General features: G+C 32.5%; 1 protein-coding gene and 1 long non-coding RNA gene across 3 annotated transcripts in view; one reads left to right on the top strand and one right to left on the bottom strand.

Annotated features, from left to right (window-relative positions):
• The window catches only part of LOC130640759 (rho guanine nucleotide exchange factor 10-like), a 28,371-nt gene extending 1,602 nt beyond the window's left edge, over window positions 1-26,769 (top strand). The window contains exons 2-23 of one of the 2 annotated variants that reach the window (XM_057447299.1): window positions 261-419; window positions 3,500-3,663; window positions 6,026-6,137; window positions 6,451-6,545; window positions 10,319-10,396; window positions 10,548-10,721; window positions 11,078-11,194; window positions 11,678-11,767; window positions 12,195-12,452; window positions 12,724-12,777; window positions 13,043-13,131; window positions 13,351-13,496; window positions 14,840-14,958; window positions 15,392-15,510; window positions 16,064-16,286; window positions 19,000-19,253; window positions 19,516-19,596; window positions 20,996-21,063; window positions 21,592-21,734; window positions 22,382-22,556; window positions 22,676-22,927; window positions 23,602-26,769. In XM_057447299.1, coding sequence (XP_057303282.1) covers window positions 261-419; window positions 3,500-3,663; window positions 6,026-6,137; window positions 6,451-6,545; window positions 10,319-10,396; window positions 10,548-10,721; window positions 11,078-11,194; window positions 11,678-11,767; window positions 12,195-12,452; window positions 12,724-12,777; window positions 13,043-13,131; window positions 13,351-13,496; window positions 14,840-14,958; window positions 15,392-15,510; window positions 16,064-16,286; window positions 19,000-19,253; window positions 19,516-19,596; window positions 20,996-21,063; window positions 21,592-21,734; window positions 22,382-22,556; window positions 22,676-22,927; window positions 23,602-25,172 — 4,541 coding nt within the window. In that variant the 3' untranslated portion in view covers window positions 25,173-26,769. The remainder of the gene's footprint in view (window positions 1-260; window positions 420-3,499; window positions 3,664-6,025; window positions 6,138-6,450; window positions 6,546-10,318; window positions 10,397-10,547; window positions 10,722-11,077; window positions 11,195-11,677; window positions 11,768-12,194; window positions 12,453-12,723; window positions 12,778-13,042; window positions 13,132-13,350; window positions 13,497-14,839; window positions 14,959-15,391; window positions 15,511-16,063; window positions 16,287-18,999; window positions 19,254-19,515; window positions 19,597-20,995; window positions 21,064-21,591; window positions 21,735-22,381; window positions 22,557-22,675; window positions 22,928-23,601) is intronic. The other variant, XM_057447300.1, reaches the window with a different exon arrangement.
• LOC130640761 (uncharacterized) lies at window positions 7,408-9,475 on the bottom strand. The gene is made up of 2 exons (XR_008982388.1): window positions 9,153-9,475; window positions 7,408-7,638 (listed from the first exon to the last, which is right to left on the bottom strand). It is a non-coding gene; the product is annotated as an uncharacterized LOC130640761 (long non-coding RNA).

Below are 26,769 nucleotides of genomic sequence, written 5' to 3'. Positions count from 1 at the left end.
TTTCTTTATACAAGGGTATAAAGAAACTTTTCTACCACATTCTTTAATCTTTCAAGTTTTAACACACAATCTAACGATGGCTTTTATCGCCATTCTTTGCTCCTGAGCTTTCAAAACAAATCTAATGAAGCCTGTCTATCATCAATTTTGTTTGTTCACTTTTTAAACACTATTCTCCTATTACAGTCTTTTTTTCAGACTTGCAATTTATTTATGAATGCTGTAATCATGCTAAAGCAAATTGTACTGTTGCCTTTTAGATGATACAGTGCATGAACAAGGTGGAAGTTTAGATTTAGAAAGTGAGTGGTTATTGCAACAAAGAATACAAGATATGGATACACAACACGTGATCTTAGAAACCGGTGACAATGTTACAAGAGTTGAAACTGGTATTCGCTATTATAACCCTCGTACAGGTAAGAAATGTCACTTTTTATAAAATAATATATATCCTGTAAGTATTACTGTGGAAAGTTTATCATTTCTTGAACATTATAGTTTAGTAGGCGACGTTTCGGGAGATCCTTCTCCCATCTTTGGCAAAGTAAAATGATGTTGCGCATGTATTTATATAATTGCAGAGGATCGAAATTTATAGAAATTAACCAATCAGAAACGAGCTGATAATTATAGTTAATTGTGGTAATTAACATTTTCGGACCTAGATGTAGGTAACTACTTCTTCTGTAGGGCTGGTAACCAAATCTCAGGAAGTTGATACGAGATGCTGTTTATGTGTTTGTTACGTTCTACACTGTTGATGGTTTCTTTAATCTTCCTGGCTGTTGTTCTGGATTCTCTGTCAATGATTTTCTTCTCATCCCAATTAAACTAATGACTTCTGCTCCAGCTGTGGTCCGCAATTTTGTTTTTCTTCACATCTCCGTTTCTCACTGCGCGCATATGTTCTTGTACTTGTTGCTTAAACTTTCTTCTGTTTCGCCTATATACACTGCATCACAATCTTTGCATGGGATTTCGTAAACAACATTGATTTGTTCTTCCAGGTTTATTTTGTCTTTTGGTTTAGACAAAGTGCTTCTTAGGTTGTCTCTAGAGGTAAGAATGCATTTGATCTTGTGTTGCCTTAAAACTTGACGAAGGATATTGCTGGTACCTGGTACGAAGGGTAGGAATGCTGATGCGATAAATTCCTCTGATGTTTCCTTGTTGTCTCCGTTGCATCTTCTCTTCATTTTATTTTCTACTTGCGTGATGACTTTATGACTGTATCCATTTTACATGCGCAACATCATTTTACTTTGCCAGATGATGGGAGAAGGATCTCCTGAAATGTCACCTACTAAACTATCATGTTCAAGAAATGATAAACTTTCCACAGTAATATGAATACTGAACAGACAAACTGAAATAATATCTTCAATAATATCCTGTAAGTAGTTTTAAAACTATGAATTATTTGGAAGCTCACAGTGCAGTACGATGGTAAACTTTCCTGTATGGGCTATACAACACACTTTCCTGTATGCCGAAAACCATTTTACCCATTGCTTATCATAATTAATTCAATAATGGTCTTTGGCAGAGCTATGTTTTAAGTGATTTAACAGAATCTTCGCACTAAAACATTACAGTAATTAATCATTTATAGTCCTGTTTCGACAGTTTTTAGGCGAACTAAGGCATTAATCTCTTGTTATTAATCTTCTATGGTACGGTTTTAGCAGTTTTCAATCGAAAATACAGTCCTTTATTAGCTTTTTACGATCCTGTTTTGAGAGTTAACTAGGGTGCCGTATTAACCCTCTAAGAAACTGTTTCAATATTTTTCAAAAATCCTACATAAAAAAAGTTTGTCTTGTAGCAAACACGTATCTTAATTTTATAATGTGATCCAATTGAAAAACCAGAGGTTTTGTGATAGAAAACGTCATTACAATCGCACCCACAAAGTAAAAGTCTAAGTGAATTTCTTTATGCACTTCATGTAAAAAGGCAGCATAAATGCACAATATAGTGATGCAAGAAATATGTACGATGGCTGATCCACCATGGAATTTTAAGAGGATAACAACTAGTTTCTTTTAGTTTCCAAATACATTCCCCTCATATGCATCTTGATCCGTGTTTCGTAAACAAAAGCTTCTAAAACAATAGATCTACCAAAGTTTAATAGGGAAAGATCATCTGTTTAAGCAAAAAAGATGAACACATCCATCTTTTTAAGAAAGCTGATAGGTTAAAGTTAACAGGTAAAAATAACATCAGTTTTGAAAATGCACAATATGGACATATGACACATCTGTTAGGCTCAGTCGTTTTATTTAAACTGATCATGTATTTCAGTCTTTACATTTGGACTGTACTGTAGGTAAAACTTCTCTAAAAAAATATCTATTTTACATAGAAAACGAAAACTGTATAAGAATTTAGTACATATGGGAAGACAAATTTCACTGTGAGAGATCATGTTATTATCAAGTAATTTGCAGGAAAACAAGTCTGATATTTTAAATTAATTATAAAAACAGAAATTTTTTTTTTATAAATTGATTCTATAAATCATATAGCAGTGACAAGTATCTAACAAAATATTGTTTAAATTACAAATTTATGGTTGGCACATTAGACCTGTGTATAGGAAGGATATTGATTGAATAACAAATTATAAGTTATTAAATTAAAAACATATACATTAAGTTTGTGACAAAATAGAACAAATGGTAACATGCGTATTAGGTACTTTAATAAATATGCTGCATTCCCAATGTATATTTTTATACATTTAGTAAGGTATATTTCTATTGTATTTTGTTTTGTTTTATTTTCTTTATTGATTCTAATAATGTATCTATTATAATTATAAAATAAAGTTACAGTGTAATAAATATCATATTTTAAATTATTTATAAAACAGAAAAAATTATTTATTTAATAATAGATTTTATAAACACAACACAAACCACTACAACTAACAAACAATTGACCTGTGTGTAAAATGATATTAATTAGATAATAAAATAATTGTAAAATGATAATTAAACTGGGACCATATATAGAGTGAGATTTTACATGGTTAGCCTCACAAATATCGAGGGATATACTCTGTATATTATTTCTAAGAGGCTTCGATAGAGAGTCCTAGAGTGTTTAATGCTTATTTAAAGCAAGGCAGACCCAATTAGGGTCTGCGCTCTGCCAGACAACTCCCTGCAACATCCAACAGCCCACATAGTGCGCCATCTTCCCAATTTTCCAAACATGGCTTGAGTTAACACTAGGATATTGTAACATTCACTCGCCCATATTTAATCGCCACCAAAGGGAATCAAACCCCAGTCTCCTGCACAAAGAGCAAGAGTTATACATATAGATATGTAAATTTGACAAAACAGAAAAATTGGATGAATGCTTCAGACACATTTTTTTTGATTTTCATATTTTGTTTCGTTTTATTTTTTGTTTTGTTTTATCTTTGGTGTTGATTTTAATACATACCTATACTTATTAAACATTTCTGTTTTGCAACTTATAGATTCTCCAACTCGTCCAGCAAGTACGGTAGTATTACCTATGTCTCTCGACGATGATATGTCTGATTCAGGCGATTCCTGGGGATCTGATTTTGATGAGAGCGGGGATGTTGAAGAAAGTGAAATTTACGAAGTTCTAGGACAACCCAGAGAGAAAGTTGGAACAGTAAGTTAATAATTAAATTATACAACTTGGTTGTTTTTAATACAGAGAAGTCAATAAAATGACAAAAAAGCACTAGAAAAAGTGGTAAGTAAAAAGTCATAAGTCACCTTACTAAACCTTAACAAATTTATTTAGTAACAGTTTTTTTAAATTATTTTATACTTACAACTTGATCAGAATACTTGAAGTCAATGTCTCAAGAAAAGGTGTAATGTATAACAATTTGTTGACTTCATAACAACTTTGTATGTTTACTTTTGTAAATTCAAAGCTTTCGGCAATATACACTTTCCATACAATTTATTTATGTCACAAGGCCAATGAAGAGAACACTAGTTTTGGGATAAAGACTTTGACAAGACTTGATGATGTTTTGGTTTAAAATCTCTAGCCTCATAACGAAATAATTCCTTGAAATGGTGCTAATTATATACAATTTAATAAGAAAAAGGCATGGTTTTATTTAATGGGTGAAATGACAAAAGTTTTTTACATTTTTATCAAAGAAGAAATGACAAAATTTGCTATTCCTTGAATATGACATCATAATTTGTGCAGCAAACGTAAAACTCTTTAAATGTAAATATCTTGAGAATGGAAAGAGCTTTTTAAAAAAAGACTTAAGAAAAAGACTAAACAACAACAGATAAATACAATAAAATAAAAAGATGGCTAGATTATATCAAGATTTTGTACAGGTAAAGGCAGCAACTTAAAATTTGGATTTTTAGGCAGCAATAGTCAATTAAAAAACAAATTTATACAACACAACAACCTACAAAAATGAATGAATGAACACTGATTTACCACAACATTCAGTCAAAAATATTTAGCCCTATTAGCCTAATACCAAAAAGACACTGTTTTTATTTTTCGGTAACCGTTTCTGGCTCAAACTTTTAAAATGCTGAATCAAATGTGAAAATACCTTGTAGCTGTTATGTAATAATTACTATAAATACTTGAAATTTTTAACAAAACAAAATCATTCAAGAACAGATATCGTTAACTACATTATTACACATTTTTGTGTCCATCTGGATAGGTTTGTAATAAGTATATATGCTAAGTCATTTTCGCTATGTTGGTAGAGCCACAAACATTTTCCATGCCTATCTGCATGACAACTTCTTTAGTAAAACTGTAAAAAACTTTTGTCAATTCACCCATTAAATAAAACCATGCCTTTTTCTTATTCGAATTGTATATGATTAGCACCATTTCCATGAATTATTTCGATATGAGGCTAGAGATTTTAAACCAAAACATCATCAAGTCTTGTCAGAGTCTTTCTCCCCAAACCAGTGTCTATTGCCAAAAGCTTTGAATCTACAAAAGTAAGCATACAAAGTTGTTATGAAGTCAAAAAATTGTTATATATTACACCTTTACCAGCTACAAAAAATAACCAGCTGGCTAGCTATTGGATTTATTGTGTTGTTATAAAATGTCTTATTACACAAATTAAAAAGAAACCCAAGACAACATAAAGCTTTTTTGAATTTGACTCAAGCTTTTTCAAATTTGTTAAAAGTGAAACAGTTTTATCTTCATACTTGCTAGCATAGCAATAGAAAGCAATTGTATATCTTACTCCAAAATCAAAAGAATTAAAAGTAAACAGATGTAGCTGAAAGCATAGTCATTAAGTTGATACTATGATTTTTGTCATAAGTTAAAGCCTGCTTTTTACCGAACTGCTTTTCTTCTGCAATCACGGGTGACACACAGAATAAATGTTTGCCAGTAATCTTTCTTCTTAGCAACATTGCTCAACTTCATTCCACAATCATGTATTTAAAACTTCCGTTTACTTGCTGCAAGTCAATACAAAACAATTACTTAGCCTTTTTTCAGTAGACATGAATTGGAAGCAAACTTTGGAATTGCAACTTGTCAAAGTTTGCCGAACCTATTAAACAGACCAGCTACCGCCAGGCAATAACAATAGGAAGAATAAATTATTCCTACGCACCCATCCCCTAATATTAATCTTTCTGTAACTGTAAATTTCGACAACTTAAGTGAGATTCTTCTTGACATCACAAATTCTTTTGTTTTAAGTGAGTCCAAAAGTCCACACTTCGGTGGCTGCCGAAGTCGACTGTTTTTACAGCAGAAAACAAAGAAATCAAGAGCAACAAAATCAACGAAATGGGGCAAAATGTAGTTCGACTATTGTGAAAACCATAGTACAGACACACGTAGTTTTAATAATCTTGGAGAAAGAGTATTGTTTTCCATTCAGCCTTAAGATGGAACAGTAGTTAGTCATAACACACAGTGCTTTGTTAGTAAGTCTTCTTTTCAGAGTATTTTCAAAACAGTTTTATATCTCATCTGTTCAAACTTCACCTTTCAGGTTGAGTCAGATTATGAAGATATTGAAGGGTTTGTGGAAAAATTGGAAAGAAAGAAGCCACCACTACCTCCCAGGAACAGTGTTATATTTGAAAGTTTGAGTGAATCATCAGGTATGTTTTTAATGATGTTTTAAAGTAAATGGTATTCAAGTTGCGTTACTGCATAAACCACTTGAATTCTGACTAGTCTGAGAGTCTTTTTTGTGTTTAAAAGTAGTTATTACAAGAATTCATAATTTTTCAACTCCAGTGGCACTCGCAATTACTGACTTCAGTAAGATTTTTTCAATGTATGAAAATTACAATATGCTGATTCGGACATATAAGATTTCTATTAAATAATTCGCAATCAAACTCCTGCAAATTTTAGAAAAAGTTTGTTAGCTTTAAGTGCCATTTAAAATTTTTTTTTTATATTTTTCAGATCTTGAAAAGGATACTTATATTCCAGTAGAGATGGAAAATGAGCAACAACTTGTTCAACTACCTCCCTTAAATCAAAATGCAGATGAGTATCAAGTACGTTCCTTCATTAAGCAAAGTTTTTTGTTTGTTTTAAATACAAATAGGTAATCTACCTCAACTTACAAAAAAACACAATATAATATAAAAGTTGTATGCTGTGTGTGTTGTTTCTAAACTTTTCATCTAATTTGAATGCATTATAAAAAATTTTTCAGCCAGAGGAGGCAGTTCGTTTCATTTTTAACTTATTGACAAATATTTTATATAGTTTTTACATTACATATCAAATTTATACTATCTACAAATTTTACACAAATTATATTTGTTCAAATCCATCTAACTTGTGAGCTGCTTTTTCATTGTCAGCCCCAACTAATATCTATAGCTCAAAAACACAAAGTGGCATTCACTATGCTTTTACACAAAAATAATAGGTTTAGTAAACTAGAAATTAAAAAAAGGTTGCGAAGCATTTCGCAAGTTGCAAGCAAAATTAAACTATCCAATACTTTGTCCCTAGCGCTTCTTGTTTCTTTGTCGCTAACATCTTCCGAAATACATCAAAATTGAATATCATATAGATGAACCCTGGGGACGAGGTAGGAAAATGAACGCTCTGCGGAACAATTCGTTGCTCAAAAACAGTTTTTTTTGCGAATTGCGCGAGTATTTGATGTGCGTGGCATATTCTTTTCAAAATGTGCGAGAAAATTAGATTACGCGAAACTAACAAAAACGAATAACGCGTGTTGAAATTTTGTACCGCCTTTTCCCACAGAATGGTAAAAGTAAAGAGCGCAATACAAAATTACACTTTTAGCAGTATTCCGAAAGATATGTGATACATCGAGTTGTACAACCCGCAGAAGTTGGTCCTAACGTTAACGATTTCGTAAATGACCTCACAACAAAACAGTATTTTTTTCACGTAAAAATACCGGCAGTAGAAGCCACAGAATCTGCTGGAACGAATTTCGAAAACTCACGGGAAACAATTAAAACAAAAACAAACAAATCAAAACAGTTTTTTAACTTTATCAAGATTTATTAAATAGCTTCAAATTTGGGCAGAAAAACAATAACGGATTCGCCTTCTTTTCACCAAACGCATTAGAAGATTACATCACTCACTCCCATTGTACACAATCTAAAAGAAAAAGAAAACATTTTCATATAGTGAAGCTTCCAGTGCCTTTAAGGGATGGCCAAGTCAATGGAATTGAAAGCACTGTTTTTCTTCTTATAAATAATTAAGGCTAATTCGGAAAAGTATAAAAGAAAAAAACTAAACAATTTGGCAACTTTACTAATTTTATACGCAAAGTTCCAACCATACCAACAGTTTCCAAATCTGACAAAATCATTTTAGAAGTGTTTATTTTTTCAGAATTTGATTGATGCAAGGCCAAGGGAAATTAAATAAGTTTATTGTCCTAGACCCATTTAAAAACATATGCTTCTCATCATTCAGTTTTTTTTCAACCAACATTAATGTAATCACCCAGAGGAAATTATAATGTCTCTTGTGTGTGTTTTAGAAGCTGAGTACACAAATACACAAATATTACAAGTGCTGAACTTTGGCAATCATATTTTGCAATCAGACCCTTTTAAAAACTATGCTGAACCATGTCAATTATTAAATTCAGCACTAATAGAAAAGCACCTTGGATAGGATTCTTTGTTGGGCGAATAAAATGACTGACAAATGGTTTATCGTGAATGAAATAGTAATTTTTACACAAATAATTTAAAAAATAATGAACTTTGTTATGTGGGTTGTTCTCAAACACACGTGGGCGGTGGACAAAAAACTGTGATGTAATTTCTCTTCGTCTATTATTCCTGAGAATATTCTAAAATAAGAGGGTGTCAATAAGCTGCAAACAGCCACAATTAAATTAGTGATTGTCTTCCAAAACCGCCCACACTTTCCCGAACTTGCCTGGAGCATTTTCAAAATTCAATTCCTTGTAACATACCTTGTGGACGATAGTTGGAAAAAGATGCTTTAAGAGAAAGAAGTTAATAAAAATTAAAAGTTATTTATCAAGTAAATTTTATCAAAAACCATCAAAAACAGTTCTTTTAAGAACTTTACTACCACATAGTTTACTTTATGGTCTATGCCGGTTTTTTAAGGTGAATACTTCAATTTTTTTGCAAAACGCTAAACTTGCCCAAAAACGCCTGCACGTTATACGGCGTATGCAGCTTATCAGTACCCTTGTTCTAAAATTACAAGCAGTTTCGAAGATGCCCACGCCGTTTAGAGGACGTGGTGCGGCTTGGGCATCCTTGAGTTCTGTTTAATGACAGTTTTAATGTCGTTTTAAACCTTGTTCTCAGGGAGGGTGTACGGAAAACTAATTCCTATTGACAATTACATTGCTGTTGGTTTGATAGCAAAAGTGGATATTTTTTTAATTACTGTAACAGGTTACTTATATAATAAATAAAAAATGATAAAAAACGGTTGGTCAGCTCACTCTAGCGCCCGGAGCTATTTGTTTTGTCTGCGCCCTAGCTACAGGTTTTCCTATATCTGGCTATCAGTTAGGTAGTAATACAGCTTCTTCATATGATTTCTACAAATTACTTTTAATTCTTTTATACAAAACTGAGCTCTAGCTAGCTACCTTTCGTGTGATTAAGCCTTACCTTGATTTGGATAAAACCAATTAAAATTGATAATATTGTATTCTTACATCTTCTTAGAAACAATAAAATAAAACACAGCTCGGCGCGTTATAATTGTACAAATTACTTTAATTTTTCTTTAGGAAAGGGTACCTTACACAGGAGCTTTCCAATCCAACTAAAATCTCCAGAAAAAGCACAGCAACAAAAAAGCTTAAAATACACAAGTAAAGTCGATTAGAAACAGGACTAGCAATAAATTTTTTCAAAAGAAGAAAACCGTTTTAATACTATTATGTTTCATTAAAATACAACTATAATAGTATTAGAAGCAAAATTGCAAAGTAATTAATCAATTATTTATACCATAATTAGCTATAATACAAAGAAATAAGGCATATTTTGGGTCTGTAAAATATACGTGTCTAAAATGCCGACTACCGTTTCTTGTTCACGGCATATTCCTCTTTGTGTGTTCAAGTTCGGCGGACGTATAATCCGGACCAAAAGACGGGGGGGGGGTCAAAATCCGGGGGTGGGGGGGTACGAGCCGTACTTATTGCATTTTTTACTAAACTTATACTTTAACCCCTCGGTCCAAACTTATTTGTTTTATTAGAAAAAAAAATACCCTAGCTTTATGTGCAAAAATATCAGTCCTATTTCTTTACGCTGATTTTATATGATTTTTTTTCTATCGAAATTTTGAGAATCTCAATAATTCTCTTGGTATACCTCGCGTGTAGCAAACGTGCTCCACAATTTCGCTTCGCTCGCTTCGCTCGCTAAGCTCAATTGCTTCGCAATAAGTAAGTAATCTGTAATTTGGGGCTAAATTTACCCCTGAAAACCTATAAATTTAAATTTTAAGTATAAAAATAATAAAATCGTTTTTTTTTTCAACCTGCATAAAAGTCATTAAAATCTCAGCATCCTATATCGAGATATGTGCCATTATAATGTAACTAAATTCACTGGACTGAACATTCAACATAATCACCCAAGTAACTTATAATAAAGAAGCCATAAAATAATGGAAATAGTAAATGAGACAGTTTGGTGTGTGCTAAAGTGCACTTTTAATAAGTGCGAATATATTTCAGTGCATGCTGACAGAACTCTTGCAGTTATAGTCTGATATTTTTAGACTTTATGGTGTATATATAAACCAAGCAATTTATTTTTAGGTTAAGCGATATCAAATTGTGAAATGCATAATTGAGAATGAGAAAATTTATATGAAGTCATTAAATAGATTAATTAAGGTGGGTGAATCACTGTTAATTCTATTTTAAATGATTTTTTTTATAGTCCATGGTGTAACAATAGCTTTATTTTCTTTGCAAGTAAAGTGAAACATGCAAATACGTGAGTAATAGCAAAACTGTATTCATACGTTTATATTTTGCATTTTAGGAATACGAAGAACCGTTACTTGATCGAAAGCTTATCAGTCAAGACCGTGTCAAAGTCATTTTCAAACACATCCATGAAATTCTGCAATGTCATCAGTTATTTAACATGGCGTTGAGTGATCGTGCAAATGAATGGGACACAAGGGAGGTTATAGGAGATGTCATTTTTGCATCGGTTGGTACTTTTGATAATAACTATCACAAATTACGAATTTAGCATCTCGAGTGCTAACTTTTTCACGTTTTTAAGTCAATTTGTTTTCGGCAAGGTATAACTAACAATGTGTTACAACTAAGATTCTGTTGATGGCATTTAATTGAAAAACTGTTATGGCCGGTGCAACTAACAAGGGTTGTAAAAGTTGCACATTCTTTTTCGATTTACATATAGTTTTTATTCTATGTTGTTTTTTTTATTCAGGTAGTTGAAGTTTTTCTTGTTTTTTACATTTTCCTCAGGATGCTATTATTGTAATGTACTAATACAAACTTTTACGATTTTATTTAGTGTAAACGTTACTTTCCTTTTAGTTTTCTAAGTCAACTGTATTAAAGGCTTATAACTCATTTGTGTCAAATTTCTCTGTTGCAATGGAGAGCATAAAGGAAACATGCAAACTTGTGCCAGCTTTTTTGAAGTTCCTCAAGGTAAAGTATTATTTTTTACTATAATCTGATTTTTTAGAATACTGGGCACTCAATGATATTTCTAGTTATAAATAAAAATAAAAACAGCTTTGTAATCTGTATTAAATTTCAACTAAATAACATTATATGCTGTTAAATAGGTAACAAACATTAAAAATAAAGCACTTGTAAAATTGGCATAAGTCTGTTTTTTATGTTAGGTTACCTGGTGATTACTGTTTTTAACATTAGTTACTTTTATATTTAAAACATCTGTTGTGTTTGGCTTAAAAGGATTAAAGTACCACGCATCCAGAATGTAGAATGTAGAGAGACCTAATTCCTGCTTGAATTCTTAGTACATTTCTTTCTGTCAGAATCACTATGCTTATAGAAAAAAATACAATGAGAAAAGTAATGAGTGTACTTTAAGATAAAGAAAAATAATTACTTTTAGTAAATTAGGAACATAATAACCCACAGCATAACCCCTGTTTTTTGCAGGTGTCAACTAATGAATTATCATCATGTTATAATACAATATGCAGAACTAAAAAGTTTAAATCCATAAAATTTAATTCCATCCCCATTAACGTAAGTATCCATAGTAAAAAAGGTCGTCATAATTATAAACAAAAGAAACTTCACTCAATTTCAATTAGCATAGCCGCAATAACCAGTAAGTTAAGTTATTGAATGAAAGCTTCATTATTTCATGAAGCCTTTCAAGAAGTGTTGTTATACTGAAAAAACACTGGATTTAAAAACTTGTGTAATTATAAAAAACTGTTAAATTTGAAATTATTAAATCACGCAGTAATAAATGGAGAATTGATGAAAGTTAATAATGTATATGGTGTGACTGAAATAAGGTATTAACTCTCCTATCTTAATATTTAATTTTTTTGAATTCATTGTATAACATTTTATAATGGAGTATGAAGATAATAACATTGATAGATTTCTGTAAGCTGTATGGTAACATAGCCCTTTATTTATTTTCAATTCGGCCTAATTTTAGAATCGTTTATACCGACACAATACCAAACAATCTTTGTATGACTTAATGAGGCAACCACTTGAGCGCATTCCTCAACTTGTAATACTGACCCAAGCACTTGTGAAAGTCACTCCCCTTCTTCACCCTGATCGACCACCGCTTCAGATGGCACTGACTCATTTAGAATGTTTAAGCGAGACTCTTGCAAAAAAGCGGAAAGATTCCATGTGTAAACACAAAGTGAGGCAACTGGATGGCTATTTTACAGGTCTTGATAAAGTAAGTCATTTGTTAATTAGTGTTTATTTCTCTTTCACTTACATATTTACTTGTCAGGCCTTGTATAGAAAAAATGTTTACAACTGGGCAATTTTCTTGAAATATTTTAAGAGATAATCTGTTATATTGTGTGGGTAGCCAAAAATGTTCCAAATTCTTTCGGAGACTTCAGTTTATTAACAATCTGATCCTTCACTAATGTGTTTTTAAATATATAAATTTTTACTATGCGTAGGATGTTCAGTGTTATATGATTACCTTCTTCTTATAGCCTCTTGCTTCAAAAAAGCGATACTACATAAGACATGATGATATGCTCCTTTGTGTAAGAAGCTTTATTTTGTTGTCTTTTGTTGTACATTCAGCTTTGCTTGTTTTAATTTTGCGCCTCTATGGGTTATCCACAAAAAGTTGTTGGTGCTGCCAATAAGATTAAGATCATTTGGCTAGAGAGAAATGATATCCATAATCTGTTTGTAGTTTAAGTTTTAATGCACAGTTACGCTTGAAAAGAGTGTATTAATTTTAATTCAAAAATCTAGTATATTGTATTTCTTGTGCATTTGTACCTTACAAGGTTATGTTTTTAGCTTATTGAAGACAATAAAGTTGTTAAAACCAAACTTCGCAGGATCTTTTTGTTGAGCGATTTAATTGTATGTGCAAGTATTCTCAACAAGTAAGTTATTATTTTTCTCTTTTAACATTTCCTTATTTGTGTAACATTCAAACCATTGGTGTTTATTGACTGGAAAATTGCTCAAGGTCTTCTCAAGATTGTTTTAAAGTTAACATTTGTTTTTTTAGCACCATCCTTGGCCTTTACTCAATAAACCATTTATTAATTCATCTGTAATTTAAAAGTTTTTATTTATAGTGTTTTCTCTCTATTTTTTAGACAAAAGCAATTAAAACTGATGACAAAGAAGAAGTATAAAGTGAAATGGTGTTTACCTGTGAACGATGTGGAATTGATTGATGTTGGTTCTGGTATTTCTATAAATATCGACAAGAAAACAACAACTATCAAATACTCTCAATCAAGTATGTGTCTCTTAGATAAAAAAAATGGGTGTGTCTGCAGAGTAATGCCTGAGTAATTAACTAATGATTAAAATTTCATGTTCGTGAGGATACCAATGGCATTTATACAGATTATTTTGTGCTTCTGAAGCATACTGAAGTTGAAAAAAATGCAGTAACACTTCATAATTTTTGTGAATGTATTATAGACTGTACAAAAATTAACGTATAGGTGTGTAGCTACTTGATAATGCAATCTAAGGGACTGGTTTTAAACTTGGATTTACTGTTGTCCTGGAATACCTGCTTAACAGCTCTCATTTATTTACCCCAAAAATTTAGAAACTTGAGACGCTGGATATCGACGTGTTTTTACAGATAACGTTGATTTATTGTAAATAGTAGTTTTACCCAAATTTCAACTAAAATAGACAGTTCCTCAATATTTAATATTTAAAAAAATACCCCTGTTTTCTTAAGAATCGCCTTGACTACTACTCATCATGAATAAATTTATACTATTTTGTATTTTCATTTTTTTAAAGGGGCTGCGATATGGTTTTAAACTTTAGTGACTTACACGAAAGTCGAGCTAATAGCGGTGAAACATTTATGATCACTGAGGACAAAAACAAAATCTTAAATCATCTTGAATATAATTTGGGTATCCAAATATAACTGAAAATGGCAGAAAAGTTCCCCACATATACTTGATATCCATGATTTATTCGCTATATATAATATACCTTGCTTTTAACTCAAACTTTGTAATAAAATAAACTTTAAACCTTTCGAACTAGCTAGCTAGCTACATCCTTCGAAATTTTGCATAGAAACATACAAGTTTATCGCATATAATGCCAATCGCAGTATCAACAATTTCAAAATCTTTTTAGAGGTATTAATTGCCTTCTTAAAGCTAGTAACATAGCTTTTTTTAACAAATACAGCTTCTCGTGTTGTTTCTGCTCCCTCGTCAAAACAAACTTTCGATTTCCTGATATTTAATACATTTTAGAGACTGTAGCTTATTTTACCGCCAAAAAGATTATTGAAGAAAAATTTTTCTTTTTTTTTTTAAATAAAAATAAAAAGAAGCAGATTTATCATAAAAAATTAATTATTTATAAGCAGGTTGTCTATGTAGACGTCTATGTAGTTCTAATGTGTATATAATTTCTTGCACCTTGACTCTTTGAGTGGTCCGTTATTACCCACCATTCTTTAAAATGTGTGGGGATTAAACTTATTGAATCGTTTCGTAGCACCTTTAAAACACATTCTTAAATATAGGGAAGACATGGAATTCTACTGGAAAAGGATATAATATTATTTTGGATTTCAATGATACGTTTATTCACTAGTTTCCAGTCCTCGACCGGGTGGAAAGAACTCTTCCCAATTAATTGAAGATCTTCAACATGATATAGCTTTGATTGGCGAGATTGCAGGAAAAGTGGCTTCACTGCGCAGATCTTATAGGGTAAGATATTTATCTGTTATTTTAACTTTTGGTTTTTAAGGTTCTTATTGAGACCAAGTTTGTTTCTTTACCATCACGGTGATCGTTGTTATCGTTATCATGATTATCACTGTCATCATCCAGCCCTTTTTAATTTACGTCGGCACTCGTCGTTGTTGTCGTTGTCATTGTCGTTGTTGTTGTTTTTGTCTTTTTTGTCGTTTTTGTCGCTGTTGTTCTTGTTGTTGTGGTGTTGTTTTTTTTGTTGTTGTTGTTGATTTTTGCTGATGTTGTTGTTGTTGTTGTTGTTGTCGTCGTCGTCCTCTTTGTTGTGGTTGTTGTCGTCGTCGTCGTCTTCCTCTTTGTTGTGGTTGTTGTTGTCGTTATCCTTTGTGGTTGCTGTTGTTGTCATTGTGTCTGCTCCGATTTCTTTAGTTCCACGTATTGTTTTTAGTTTCTTGATACGAAAAAAGTAAACAACTGGTTTAAAGATGTGAAAAATCTGCTGGATCGCGAAACAGAAATTGCTAATATGAATTGGATCGAATTATCCATTCCAGTACGCGACAGACAGTACGTAAACATTAATGTGCAAAGATTGATCTGCTCATGAAATGACGCAGTATTTTATAAAAATAAGTGGAAATTGCAACTTGGCCATTAGTGGCATTTCCTAAACATTTCTAGTCAAAAGCGTGATCTTGTAAAAGTAGTTTACAATGTTCATCTTATTTTTATTATTTTGAGTATAGTTTCTTTTTACCATGTTTTTAGTCGTTGTAGGATTATTCTAACAAAAAGAAAAAAGAAAAAAAGAACTGAAATTTTACTTTTTCTTTTTCTTATTGTTTAAAGAAGCAACGACGATAAAAAAATACTAGTAGAAAGAGTTTCTTGTTCGTTATTTCTCCGTAGCAAACAATTTAAAAAGCAGTTGCGTTATTTTATTCAGATATCAACTAATTAGAAAGGAAAAAGTTCAAAAATACCCATTTCATGTATAAGAATGTGCCTTTAACTTAAATATACGCTAATGCCTTGTCTGGTTTTTTTTTAAAGCTTTCTAAAAGTCTTCAAACAGAATTTAGCTGGTGTAATGAAATGTACCCGTTTTTTACTGTTTTAGAAACGAGCGCATGCGCTGTTTATTCAATGTGCATTCCCCCTACAAGAAACTCGAATGGTCTGCTGAGTTGGAGAATGTGAAGTTGCGGTTAGCACACAACAATAATCCAGGATGGTTCTTGCAGGAAGAAAGTATTTACGATGGAGAGACAGCTGTTTTGAGAAGAACTCAACCGTTGGTTGCAAATATGGTACCCCTGTTTATGATTGAGCAGAAGTATAGTGTAAGTGCTTTGTGTTTCACAATAGTAGCCACTGATTAAATCAGACCTTTAATGCAAACGGATATTTTTAAGTTTACAAAAAATTGGAATAATTAAAAGTGTTTGATAACTTGCGAATATAATATTTTAAGATAAAATCTGTTGTTAGCAATATTTTTTGTACCTACGAGCCTAAAGCAGGTCAAGGTAGAAACATAATGTAAGAACAGCATGTTTAAAGGGAACCCCAGGTATAAAATGATATTGGACTTATAGAGCTTAAAAAGTTGGTTAACAAGTCTTTTTAAATTTTTAAGAAGCTTTTTTCATGCTCAAGATGTTCACATTTAGAGAATTTTAGCTTTAATTATGCTGCATAAATTATGATATCATATTTCAGAAATAGCAAATTTTGACTTGTTTTGTCATCAGTAATTTTAGACATGTTAAGGGATATGCATTCAAACTTTATCAATGCATAGATAATATAAAGGTAAATTGATTAACATAATTTTCTTTGCCAAAATGCCACTTGTTTGCTTGTCCCAGGCCTCTTAATGTTTTGCTGACGACAACTTGGAATCTGCAGCTTGGTTTGCAATAAAATTTTCTGGGTAAGCTTGTACAGACCCTTTATTTAACTCTAAATTTAAATCTAAGTCTAACATCGTTTTATACATCGGGTTCCCCTTAAGGCCGTTGTGGGGGGCAAGAACACGAGATGTAATATTTTTTGATCATTTTCAACCCTAACTCTAGAGTTAACCCGTAAAGGGTAGTATTAACGCAGAATCGAAAGGAAATGCAAAAAAATTTGAATACAGAATAGTTTTAGTTATCCGGTATTTAAATTAACAGCTAAGAAATGTGATGCAAGATTATAATCTTTAAGGATGGGAAAGACAATGCTTTTTTTTCTTGATTAAATTAATGCAAGCAACAAATTTCATGGAATTTCCGAACGATTTGTCACAAAGTTGAAGAAAGAAACATTGTGATGTGGAGTACAGTTTTTGATTCAGCACTACTGCTGCCAATTTTCGAGAAGAAGGTTAAATCACCTTTATATATTTTAAAGAAAAAGATCCTCTTTTTCCCTACAGGCCAGCAAATTAGGTTAAATTGTAGAATTTTAATATTCCATTATAAAAAGACCTTATTTTGTGAAGAATTTATCTTGACAAATGAATAAAAAAGTCCCAGCTACTCAACGTGCGAGGTAGTTCATCTGAAATTTGTTAAAACTTGAAGAAGAATAATTTAAACCTGGTCTGGGCGTGGCAACATTGTGATGACGTGTTTTTTTCGACTGTTATGAGTTATAGTTTTGAATGTTTTTCACGTATGTACAGGGTATAAAAATACTTCTTTCGTTGTCTGTCTCATAAAAACACAAGATAATTCTATGTAAGTTAATGAGAAAAAGGTCAGGAAAATCTAAATTTTGCAAAATATGACCGGTAGTATATTTTTTCACTTAAAATTTGTTGTCTTTCATGAAAGTACGTGCCTTTAAAGGTTACCTCCCGCGAAAAATCAAGTTAAGCTCATATGAAAGTTCTTTGAAAGTTCTCTAGGAATCTTTTTATTTTTTTGAAATTTTTTTTTCCGTTCTCGAAATATTTGTCTTAAAAGTTGCGCTAATTATGCAAATTACTACATCATGAGTTAGCATTAAGCATTATTATGGTAAATAAATATTGAAATTTATGTAAAATGCTCAAAACGCGACAAAGTGAACGGCCAGAAAACATTTTTAACACTATATGTCTTGTCAAAAATGTTAAATTAACCCCCTTGCAGAGCATACTCATGACATCATGCATTATTAATGAATCTTCTTAGTCCAAATTTTAAAGAAACAACCAAGAATTTTAAAAAAAATATTGAAACTCCTAGACAATCTTTTAACCCTATTCGATCCAGGGGGGGGGGGGGGGGGGGGGGGGAGGGCGGATTCCGCCCCCCCTGACGGTTTATTTATAATAACTCCTTATTGCTAAGGTATATGGCTATGAAACTTACTGAGTTTCAATATTTATCTATTAGACACCTGCATGCCAAATGTTTAGGTTCCATACCTTTCAGAGGCTTTGATATTGGCCATTACTTAAAACTACCCCTAAAAATGTCCATAAAATCCTTTTAATAGGGAAAATTTAATAACTTCTGTTAGGATCATCCTTAGAACTTTAAACTTGCAACACAACTTTGTTTTATTAAAAAGAATCATTTTGCATAATTTGGACACGTGAATAATCCGATTTCCCGATTTTGTCGGATTTTACCCGAAAATCGGAAAAAACGGATTTTCAGCCAATTTTGGGCAATTTTATATGCGATCTATGTAAAAACCGAAAAATATGTTAAATAACTTTTATTGAACTTTCAGAAACTTCAAACAGAATGCAAAAATTCGCTCTGGAACAAAAGTTAAATTTTAAGCAGATAGTGGCATTTTTAACAAATTTCAAACCTCTGATGACGTCACAGAAAATGTGCTGACACAAACAAAAATTTAATGCTGCCATTTTGTTCCTTTTATGACGTACTATTAGCGTGCCAAGTTTGATTCAATTTGAACAATCTTATAAAAAGATATCGAGGGGGCGGATTCCGCCCCCCTCCCCCGATCATAGTATGTTCGAAAAACCCCGGACCGAATAGGGTTAAGCTTTTTCATATGCAATTAATTTCATTTTGGCGGGAGGTAACCTTTACCTTTGTTTTGTAGGTTCAATGTGTACTTGAGGTTTCAGACACCACCATTCCGCATCCAATGTTTTGGGTATTCTCTGGCAACGAACACGTTGGTTTAATAACTTTGATGGAAATGAATATGACGTCCGAGCCACATGCTGTGGAGAGCTTCGTAGCGTGCAAGGCTAGAATATGTTGCGCCGAGTTGTCTCGTGAACCTGAAATCTCTTCTGGCGACGGGGATTACAGACCAAGTTTACTCGTTTGGATTGGTACTATGTCTGGCAGGTAAAACATAATTATGAAGAATGTATAGAATTAAATATGGTTTTCATTGAAGCCTAATTCCACATGGTGGTCGTCTTTTTTCGATCGCTTTTGTTTTGAAACAGTCTGTATACTGGTTATTTGACCAATCACATTGCTAATTTTCTACATTTTATAGCAATTTTATTAAATATTTTTTTTCTCCATAAAATTTTGTGTTTCGAGCGTGCGCAATGTAAAGTTATAGATCGCTATAAATAATATTTTATCTTTTTTTATGTAGTATTCTATTATTCGACCCTCATAGTGGAGAAGAGAAACCATACACTTTTGCTATGTTGAAGGATTCTATTACAACGTTAAAGTAAGTCGAACTTTTGGACAATGACTAATCGTAGATCCTTGCCCAGTTAATATAGTGCGAATCAAAAATGTTTTTTGTGATGTTGGATTTAAGCGTATTATACCTGGACTAACTGCCCGTGGCTTCTTAGACTAAGCATAACTAAAACCCCTAAAAATGTCTATAAAAATGTCTATAAAATGATAGAGCATAACTTTTGTTGGCACGTGATAGAGCCCTAAAACCCCTAAAAATGTCTATAAAATATTTTGTTTTTTTACCTCCAACATCTTTAATGGTAATATTCTACATATGTAGCAAAGTTTAATGACATGAGCGTCAATATTTTTTGAAAAGTGGATTTTTTATCTGTATCCCTAAAATAGCAAACCTTCCGGCCAATATACCAATGACGTCATTAAAACCTATTTTTTTAATATGTCATTTTTTGGCACACAGTCCACAAATGTACCAAGAATCAAGGTTGTAAGTTTGTAACATCAGTAACAATTGAGAAATTAAAGTATATTGGAGAATGGAGACAATGGCGTATCTTAAGAATGTATGACGTCATTTATACACTCCGTAACGTCATCAATGTACCTTTTGACCTGCAACGAGAATTTTTAAGACATTCTACAACTATACCAAGTTTTATCACTTAAGCATAGGTAGTTTGGCATTTATGACCCAGGGGCACTTTGTGTCCCCTCCCCCCCTATAGGGTTACACGGGCAAAACAGCGCAGGGTTAAAATTCTTAAATACATAGTAGTTAAAAGCACGAATAAAAATAATTTCCGTTGCAGTTTTATGCGAAAATTTGCCCAGTGTTATAATACAAAAAATAGATTTCATTTTTTAAAAATGCTTAATCAAAAATAAAAAATATATCTAGCCATTGTGCTTCACATGAAGTTTTGCTCACTGCGCCAGTTTCTTTTCCTTTATTGAGCAATTTTAGTCATATATGCAGACAATTTTATAGCCATTGGCTGGCGATTCTCTTTATGACAGCTGTAGAATAGTATTTCTATAAATAATTATAACAGCACAGAAGGCATCCGAAAAATCAACTATTTCCTCCTAATGCTAGAGATAACGATTAGGTCTTCGAATGAGATACATTTCAATATCCATTTGAGATGCATAGCCTAAAGTAAAACAGTTAAAATAGAATAACACAAATCATTTCACGGCCGTTAAGTTAGGTTTGTTTTTAACTCATGCAATTATTGTTTTGTATATAAACTTTCATTTATCAAGGATTTAGTAGAAGGGGCGTTAATTCTAGCACTTTTTAAAAATGGCGTTGTTTAAAAACCGTTGCTATCACGCATCATTGTATAGTCTATTAGTCCTTTCATAGAGCATGGACAATTTAAAGCTAAGCTCTTTATGATTCATTATATTTTTTTTAGATTTTCTCACGGTAAAATGTTTGCAGGTTTGGCGAACGGGACGTTAGCATGTTTTCAACGAAAATTAGGTAGGTTTTGTAACGGCGGGCGCAACTTTTGCAGGTGCATCTTTTATTTGTGTCCTCCTTGAGATGAGAATGTGAATATTAATTTTAAAAAGAAGAGATGCTTAAAAGATTTGCGAAATAAAACGGCTAATTTCTTAAAACAATGAGTTTTTTGCGAGAATTAATTTTCGCAAATGGCTGTCTTACGTATATTTCGCGAGGAGTTGTTTTTGCAAATCAAATCAATAATTTGCGAAATTTTTGCAAATTGAAAATTTCTATTTGAGAAATTTACTTCTCTTAAGATAAAATATTAGAGAATAGTGTGCTTACAAGTAGAGCACTCCCTTACATTAAGTACAATAAACCGGTAATGTACTAATGTTAGCCCATTTAAAGTCATTTATTGATTGCGACCCAACTTGTGTAGCAAGCAAGTAAGAAAAGGGAGTTAGAGCAATGCAATACTTAATATCTCTTGTACCAATGTACGTAAGTTACAGTCAAAAGGGATGAAGAGTCTTCATGGTACTTTACTCTCTCTTCTAGATGGTACATGGAACTTAAAAAATCCTACTATAGTGTGTTTGGGTGTAAAATCAATCCTTGCTTTAACTGAAGCTGGTAAAAAATTGTGGTGCGCTTGTGGATCCGAAATAATTATACTGGATGCATTAACGTTGGGTGTTGAGGTAACTATGCAGACTTTTACTTGTGTGTAAAAGTGCTTGTTGCAGCATGCCTAGTATGTAATGTCTTTGTTTTGTTACAAGTAGAGTTTTTCTATCTCAGATCTTATATCGTGAACATTTCCCTATCTTGGACAAATATTTTAGTCCTCTTTTCTTTTTGTGGCCTTTCTGTCCTTTCTCTGTATCCTTTCTCAATCTACAATCGGTTACTTTGGTAAACAGCATTCGAATTTAGCAAAGAGCATCAACTCGTCAATTAAGTGCTACTTCTATATATAAGTAGGAATTATGGAGTCCCGAAAGATCACAAAAAGGAGCTATGCTGCTGACATCAGCAGAAATTAGCACAGCTTAAGAGTTTGGATTTATCCACAAACCTGAGGTCGCCGTTAACATTGATAAGTGAAATTTCAAATTGTGCGAATTTAATATAGAAACAATTAAAATTACTACTTGTGGCTACAAACAATTATATATTATTCTCCAGTTTCTCCAGTTTTTTGTGAGTTCGAAATAGAGAGAATCCACTGTATTTTGAAACGCTGACTTGTAACCTAGCCATATCTTAATTTGATCATAACATAGCGAAAAATAGTTGCTGTTCTGAAGTTAAAGGATGTTGACAAATGTTTTGTGTTATGCTTTAGAAGAAAATAGACACGTGTGAATGGAACAAAATAGATGTGAAACATTTAGTAGCGTATGGTATTGGAGTATGGGTTTCTTCCTGGAAGTCTTCAAAACTGCAGCTTTATCACGCAGAAACGTTGGAACATTTACAAACTATAAACATAACAACACCCATATCCAGGATGAAAAGTGGTTAGTTTTTACATCCTAGTTACCGCAAGAAATTTGTAATTTAATTTCTTGCAAAAAATAATCATTACAACTGCCTCCATGGCTGTTTATTTAAAATTCTAACTTGTGTGTACTTTTAGAGATTGATGGTAAAATCCAGAGCATCAACATTGAAAAAATCTACGTCACTGCATTACTTGCGGAGAAGGGATTACTCTGGGTGGGAGTCAATCAAGGACTTATCGTAACCTATCCTTTGCCACGTCTTGGAGGCATTCCTACAGTAGCAGGGCAAGCCTGCGTTTCGTTTCATATCCATGAAGGACCTGTGAAGCACCTACACTCATTTAGAATATCTACGAAACTGTTTCCACAAATTGAAACAGCTTCAGGTATGTTTTTTTCGGCATTTAAATGATTAGAATTTCCAACTTGGTTTATCATCAGATGGTACGCGCTTTTTTATGTAAGCAATATTTAATAACTTAACACGAGGCTCGAATTCTACAGGAAAAAAAGCAACTTTTAAGAAGCACACAGTCTGAAGTTAGTAAAGAAAGATAAAGGACAAACAACACGGATACTGAAGATAGCCTTAGAATTTGGAATTTTACTGTTTCTAAACTGTCTGTGCAAAATCGTTAAAAGGGATGTTTGATTTCTATTGACGCACTAACCAAATTGAGCAAGCAAACACGTGAATTGATATAGGTAGTCAACAAAAAAACAAGTAAACAACAGTCGAGCCCACAAAATACAGAAACATAAGCAATTTTGAACATCAGCTTTGTATAGCTTATAAAAAATGCGTGTATGTTTATTATAGTCAGAGCCTATTTAATTTAGTCTTCCTTCCAAATTTCAAATGAGCACTGTGGAGTTTTTACTTTAATTTGTGCAATATACTTTTGCCAGCCTTGATGTGACGTATTTGAGCATTTCAATATGTTAGTTTGATTAAAAACCCCACGCTCTATCAATTATATATTAGACAGGCATTAAATTGGTTGTTATTGAGGTATGTTTTGTGTTTAAGCTTACTATGATGATCAAATATTTTTTTTAGCGGAACACAACGAAGTAAAGTCGATGTTAAACGTAGATATGTTCAGCGATTCAATATCAGAGGTTGAGAGCTCTATGGAGGTTGTTCAACAAAAGCCATCCGGCGAACCAGTATATTTTGTAGTGGATCCTAACGCAGAAAACCAATATGGTGGAGTGAATAGTTATGTTAAGAATAAAGATGTGTTACAGCAGGAGATGGTGGTGGTAGATAATGATGTTAAAGATGAGGACGAAGAACATAATGAGGTTAAAAGAAAAGCTGACACTGAACCTGAACCTGGTGCTGTCATGGAAGAACCTAGGGGCGTGCATGAAAGATGTGATGAAGTTTCTAATGAAAAGGATAAGCTGGTTTATAATAAATTAGCTGACGCCAGAGACGAAGTTCTCCCTGAAATTGTCCTGACTGAAAAAGAGGCTACCCAACCAACAAAGCCAACCAGGCGTGACACGTATGATAGCGATGATGACATAACAGCCGACCAAGAGTTTTCATTTATCGAAAACGAAACGAACGGCTACGACTTAGAATCATTTAAACCAGAGCAGGACTTTTCTATTTATATTGACAAAGATAAAGCCGTTGTTAAATCTACTGTCAATGCCATGCCGGTTTTAAAGGAGGGAGGGTTTGTTAAAATGATGGAGCAGTTTGAAGGGTTTTCTTTACCTCCTACATCAACTAGCACGCCTCATAAAACGGAATTAAATGTACCCTTGGTCCAATCAACACTGCCAGTAGATGAAGTACCTAAAGAAGAAAATGGCCTAAATGGTAAGAGTCTTGAAGTAATTAATGAAAAAGAACCGCAAAAAGAATGTGACGAAGAAAGCGCGAAGGTTAAAGGTGATTTGCAGGAGCAAGGGGAAGGAGAGTCTAAAGAAGAGCCTACTAAAAAGGACGAGAAAGAGATGGTGATTTGCACTCACGGCAAAGCAATCGATATGTGTGAAGATTGTGAAGACAATAGATTTCAGACCACTTCTGGTTACGAGTTACCGTTTCAAATTGAACTTCCTCCTGTGACGCAACCATATTCCGTAGTCAATAAAGAAATTCAGCTGTTACAAAGAGAGAATTCAAAGAATGCGGAACCATCTAATCCAGCTTTAGAATCGTTCTATGAACAATATAAAGTTCTACCGCTACCGAAAAGCCCTAAAAACAGTGTAAATATTCGTAGCACAAGTAACCCGGCTACTCCGAAAACGCCAATCGGGAGTTATACGGATAAAGGGATGTATACGCCATTGCTTAATAGCGATAACTTTTCGACCTCATTAACATCTACGATCGGCTTGCGTGCTTATGAAAAAGAAATATCGTTGAGCGATTCTTCTTTAGTACGTGAAACCAATGAAAGTTACTATGCTTCGTTAGTAGCCGTGTCCAAACGCGAAGAAGAAACAAGACGAGATTGTTTGCTAATGCCTTCTTATGTCGTCAGTGTTGGAGTTGGACATGTAGATTTGCGTAAGAAAGTGAGACCATTGAGTGGGCTAGATTTATTTAAATCATTTTCCGGGGAAGCTCAAGAGCCTCTCCTTATGATATGGAAATTGTCTTAACATGTGCAGTTTTTGTTCAACGCACTTTAATTAAGCTTTTAAATAAGCTCCTTTATGGTTCTCAATGTTGGAGAATGTTAATATATTAATATGCCCGATAAAATTGATAGAAATATTAAAAAACGATGTTTTTCCTTTTTGTAGTTCTGGCGTTGAACAAGCTGCAGATGTTCCTGCTTGCAATCATTCTTAAAAGGCCTCCATTTATCCTTAAAATTATCAGAATTTTTCTACGAAAGGCCTTATAAAGTGGCAATAAAAACCTTTTTTCAATTTATTCTTGCTAAGCTTGACTGTTTATAGGTTTAATACACTCACCTTTATTGGCGTTAAAAATAACTGAAAAAAGGGTCTAAAATAGTAATAATAATTAAAAATAATAATAATTGAAATCATGATAGTTTTAATTTAATATTATTAGTAAGATTGTGAAAAACATCCATAATACAAGCCCAGAAATCACGAAATTTTAGTAAATAATATTAGGGTAGTTAGAGAATATTATATTATCCTCTGGCAGCACGATGAGGCATACTTTATTTCGCCTTAATTAACATGTATCTACACTGGAATATAGCACAATATTTTTTAATTGGAATTTTTAACACTTTGTATAGGTTTTGTACCAACCTTTGAAGATATAATCATTTTCGTTAAATTAATAAAATCAAAGATAAAAACGCGTGTGAAGAGTTTCTTGTTGAGCGCGGTTCAGACTTTTTACTTCTTTTTTTTTCGCTACACGGCCAATAATTGCCAGCGCGAATCTGTACTAAGGTTTTATGTATGGCGTAATGAGTTAGCCTAACTTAGTTTTTAAAAATTATCATATTTTAAATGGTCAGCAGTTTATAGTTTGCAATTATTTTATACGGTTATAATTTAACTTTTATTAATTTGTATTTTAGATTATATTTATGTATCAGTTTAAATATTTTTTAATTCTGTTTAGGTACAAAACCTAGCCGCACCTCCGTGCACGGCTAATCAACGTTGTTCATAGAAATTATATTTTTATTGAAAAAAGTTGTGAGCCCGTGGTGGATTCCACAGGGAATCTTCCGTCCACATATTTTCTACATCGCTTTTTTATGGATTCTGTTCTCTTGTTTTCATGAAGTAATAGAATTTACTTGGACGGGGTTAATACCATGATTATAGGTACAATTTAAGCGCGGTTTTTTTAATTTAATAATTACCCTGGTTTCTAAAAAACGGCCAAATGATCACAGGGATATAATCAACCATTTTGAACAGACAAACAAAATAACTGTCTAATTAGATGCTTGCTAATTTTTTGCCTTTTTTAGATTTTTTTTTGCCATCGCACAAAAATTAGTACAAATAATGCAGGAGGATTTCCACGTCACGAATGTAAAGTTTTTTAAATTTATTAGTAAAAAAAGCAGTCGGAATGTAAAATATTTTAAAGGGCTTTTATTTTGCCAGATTTTGATTGCTTTTAGATGTAATTATATATGTATATATTGATTTTTTCACAAATAATATAATTTAGTTATAATTTGCACAATTTAATAGTACATTTTTTTGTATTTTTTTTTAAGTTTTTATAGAAAATATGTATTTAGTACTCAAA

This window comes from Hydractinia symbiolongicarpus, chromosome 4 (genome assembly GCF_029227915.1).
Source record: "Hydractinia symbiolongicarpus strain clone_291-10 chromosome 4, HSymV2.1, whole genome shotgun sequence".
Taxonomy (NCBI): Eukaryota; Metazoa; Cnidaria; class Hydrozoa; order Anthoathecata; family Hydractiniidae; genus Hydractinia; species Hydractinia symbiolongicarpus.
The sequence above is the reverse complement of the archived record's forward strand: the minus strand, read 5'-3'. Positions and strand labels throughout refer to the sequence as shown.